Genomic DNA, 3,600 nt, shown 5'->3' on the forward strand with positions numbered 1-3,600 from the left:
TCTATATAAAAGGCCGTAGCAGATATAGAAAATTAGGCCCAGAACAATAGGCAGGTTGTTTTCCTAGCACCCACCGCTAAACCCGTGCCGTATTTACCTATTTAGTATAACGGATTAAAATATTTAGGAACCTATAAAAACAACTAGCTGTATAGAGCTATAGTGCGCGGTTTATAGAATATATAGACCTATTATAAGAAGGAGTATAGGTAGAAGAATTCGCAAAAGTAAGGACGTTATTACTAAAGGCAGCAGAGTATTATACAGCGGGCGAAGATATAGGAAGTTGGCGTATATTACCAAAAATTCAGCAGTAAGGCGTTATTAGCCCGATTATTCTAGGTAAACGCGCATAACCTAGCTGCTAAGAGAGAAGAATAGAAGAATCCTATCCAGGAGGCATTAAAGGCCGTATTTACACAGGCAATAATTAATATTAAGAAAGCTAATAAGGAAGCGAGCAGTTAGATCTAGGCTAATAACAACCGATTTAAGGTTAATATATAGTTAAACCGCGCTAGATAGGCAAAGTATTTAAAGAAATTAGATAGCAAGTAGTTAGAGTTATTAATACGCAAGCCTAAGAAGAGAGAGGGAGCGTTGGCCAATTTATGTTTTGCAGTTAAGATAGTAATTTAGAAGGCGCAGCAAGCATTTAAAGCTAGTATAGTTGGATTAGTAGCTATAAATTATATTAATTAACGTGAAACCGGCAATAAAACAAACGAGAAGCCGTTTAGCGCATACTAGACGGGCAAGACAATAGTTAAATACAGCGCGTGTTAGTTGGCTATTATCCGTTATATTTAGAGAACCTGCAGAATAGAGCCGATTTGCAGTAAAAAGATAGAAAAGTTAGAGAGTAAGGGCGATATCTAAAACTAGAAGCTAGTATTTAGGTTAATAGGTAAATAGGGGTTAGCGTTGGCAAAGATCGAAATAATAGTAGGGCAGGATAAAGAGAAGAATAGCAATAATAGTAATATTAGCGATAATAGTAGTAATAGCAACAACAGTTATATAATTAATAAGAAGAAGTAAGAGAGGTTAGAAGAGGCCGTTTTAGCATTTATATTAGCGTTGTTAGACCACCCGTTCACGAATAATAAGTACACCAGCGCATTAATTAGCAGTATAGCCGTTTTAGGTATTAGCTAGTAATGCGGTTAGGAAAGCGCGTTAATATATACGCCTAAAATTGCAGCTATTATTAATATATCCCGCATGTTAGTTTTATATTAGGCTATAAAAATGCGTAAAAAGCGCGCGGCGGATATATAACAGAAGGAGTATTTTAGCTAGAAAAACGCTAAGGAAATAGCGCCGGCGCATTTTAAATTTATGTAAGAAATAGCAGACCGGTTTATAATATTAGTTTAATATAGCGGAATACCGCACCCTATAGATTAGTTGCAGCGGTTAAAGGCGTATAGGATAAAAATCCGGTACACTACTAATACTAAGGGCGTAATTAAGTAGATAGACGATATATTATTATATAGTAATATTCGATTTAGCATGCTCTAGTTGCGTTTAATAGTCTACAGGTTAGTAAAAACAGCCCGGGTCGAGTTGCACCGGGATTTATTATTATTAGAAGAGGTTAATTAAGTTATACAGGGGCTATTAAGTAGACAGGAAGCCGTTGTATTACCAGCTATTAATTAGGCGCATTTAGTAGATAACCCAGCCAAGTAATAGTTAGGATAGAGTTTTATTAAAAACCCGCAAAATTAAGAGTTAGGATTTAGGGGTGTGTATAGAAAGAGGTGGTTAAGTAATCGGGTTAGCTAGGAGCAGAAGATTAGGAAGAGGTTTATTAATATTAGAGCTAGCGACCTAGCAGCTGCTATAGCAGCAAAAGGTAAGTAAGGGTTAGTATAGAAGGGGAAGGAGATTAAGAAGTATATATAAGCGATGTAAGTATTCCGGTAGTATTTAGCAGCGTTGGTGCATATAACAGGTGGGTTGCCAGCGCGTGGAATAGAGTTAATAATAGTGCAGTATTAAAACAGCCCGAATAGTAATAGTAGAGGGATTTTTATTAAAGATAGGTTAGTAGTATATATAATAGCATACTATAAAGGTATAGAAGTTAGTAGAAAGGCTAAAGTTATCTACTAATATTTACTACGCGCGGTGGGCGAATTAGTAGTATATTATTTATAGTTGGTATTACTATTTTAGCAGAGGTTAGAAAGTATATAGGGCGGTTAACTAGCAGAGATTAGTCTATTTATATAGGAGCCCGAGCCCGAAAAGGGTTAAATAATACTATAGAGGAAGCGGAGGCGGGTTTAAATTAATAATACAGCAAGCGCAGAAAATAAAGAGGATAAAGAAAAGAAGGATAAAGAGGAGGATAAAAAGCAAGGAGAAAAAGAATATAAAGTAATAGAAGAAACCGAAAACATCGCCGAGGATAAAGGGGGAAAGAATATAGTTCTATTACCTAAGAAATAGAATTCTAACCGTTTAAAAATAGTATTATAAGAAGTATTATTGTAATAGATAGGGGTTAAGTTAAATATTATAGTATAGAGACACGGTACTAAGGCTATATACCGTTAATATATTAATTCTAAGGCGGTTATAAAGGCGGTAGTGCAGGGCGATAAGAACGATTTAGATAATAAAGACAAAGTATTTAATATCTAGACCGGCTATAGATCTAGGATTAAAGGGGGAATATATAGTTAGTCGATTATAGAGTCGATATTTAGCACTAAGGCAAGAAGGGTATAGTTGCAGAGGGTTAGTATAAAGTAGTATTAGTTTTTATAGTTCCTATGCGCGATACAGACTAAGCTAAAAAAAAGAACCTGCGCAGCAGCCGATAGAAAGAAGGCTATTAAAAAGGAATATTAATAGTGGAAGATAATAAAATTAGTAGATATAAAGCAGCAGTTAAAAGCGTTAGTAGGCGAAAAGGCCGAATTTCGGGGCGTATAGAGACTAGTATTAAAGGCTATTATATACTATAAGAGCCCGGTAGTTGCTATTATAGGCACAGGTAGAGGCAAGAGCATATTATTTATATTGCTAGTATTATATTTAACAGGCGTAATAGTAGTAGTTATGCTATTAGTATTATTATAGAAGGATATAAAAAGCCGTTGTAATAAAGCCGGCATTAGTTGCGTTGAATAGAATAGTTAAAGTCCGCAAAAATAGGCGCAGGTCGTGTTGGTCACGCCGGAGTCGGCGGTTAGGGAGGTATTTAGCAATTTTATTAACCGACAGCGGTTAATAGAACGGTTGGACCGGATTATAATTAATAAATGCCACGTAATTTTGGATTTAGTAGGCGGGTGGAGGAGCAGAATATTAGCGTTAAGGAATTTAGTTATAATAGAAACGCAGTTAGTGTATTTAATAGCAATAATCTAGCCCTAAAAAGAAAAGGAATTTATTTAATTAATAGGGTTGCCAGCTAGGGAAGAATGCCAGTGGTTTTAGGGGCCAACAACGCGGAAAAATATTATATACTGCATTTAATAATACAATATATAATAGGAAGAAAACGCAGTTGTTAAGTTAGTAGAGAGTTTAAAGCAGAAGCACCCGGGGGGGCAGGTAATTATATATTGCAACACGGTG

General features: G+C 35.7%; 1 protein-coding gene across 1 annotated transcript; it reads left to right on the forward strand.

Moving 5' to 3' along the window:
* Positions 1-3,174: 3,174 nt before the first annotated feature.
* On the forward strand, positions 3,175-3,390 carry BDZ99DRAFT_397115 (uncharacterized protein; the record flags this gene model as incomplete). The annotated part of the gene is made up of 1 exon (XM_033716031.1): positions 3,175-3,390. A coding segment is annotated over one exon (216 nt), but the record flags the coding sequence as incomplete, so codon positions are not given.
* Positions 3,391-3,600: the final 210 nt, after the last annotated feature.

Source organism: Mytilinidion resinicola (assembly GCF_010093595.1).
Source record: "Mytilinidion resinicola strain CBS 304.34 unplaced genomic scaffold BDZ99scaffold_20, whole genome shotgun sequence".
Lineage (NCBI taxonomy): Eukaryota > Fungi > Ascomycota > Dothideomycetes > Mytilinidiales > Mytilinidiaceae > Mytilinidion > Mytilinidion resinicola.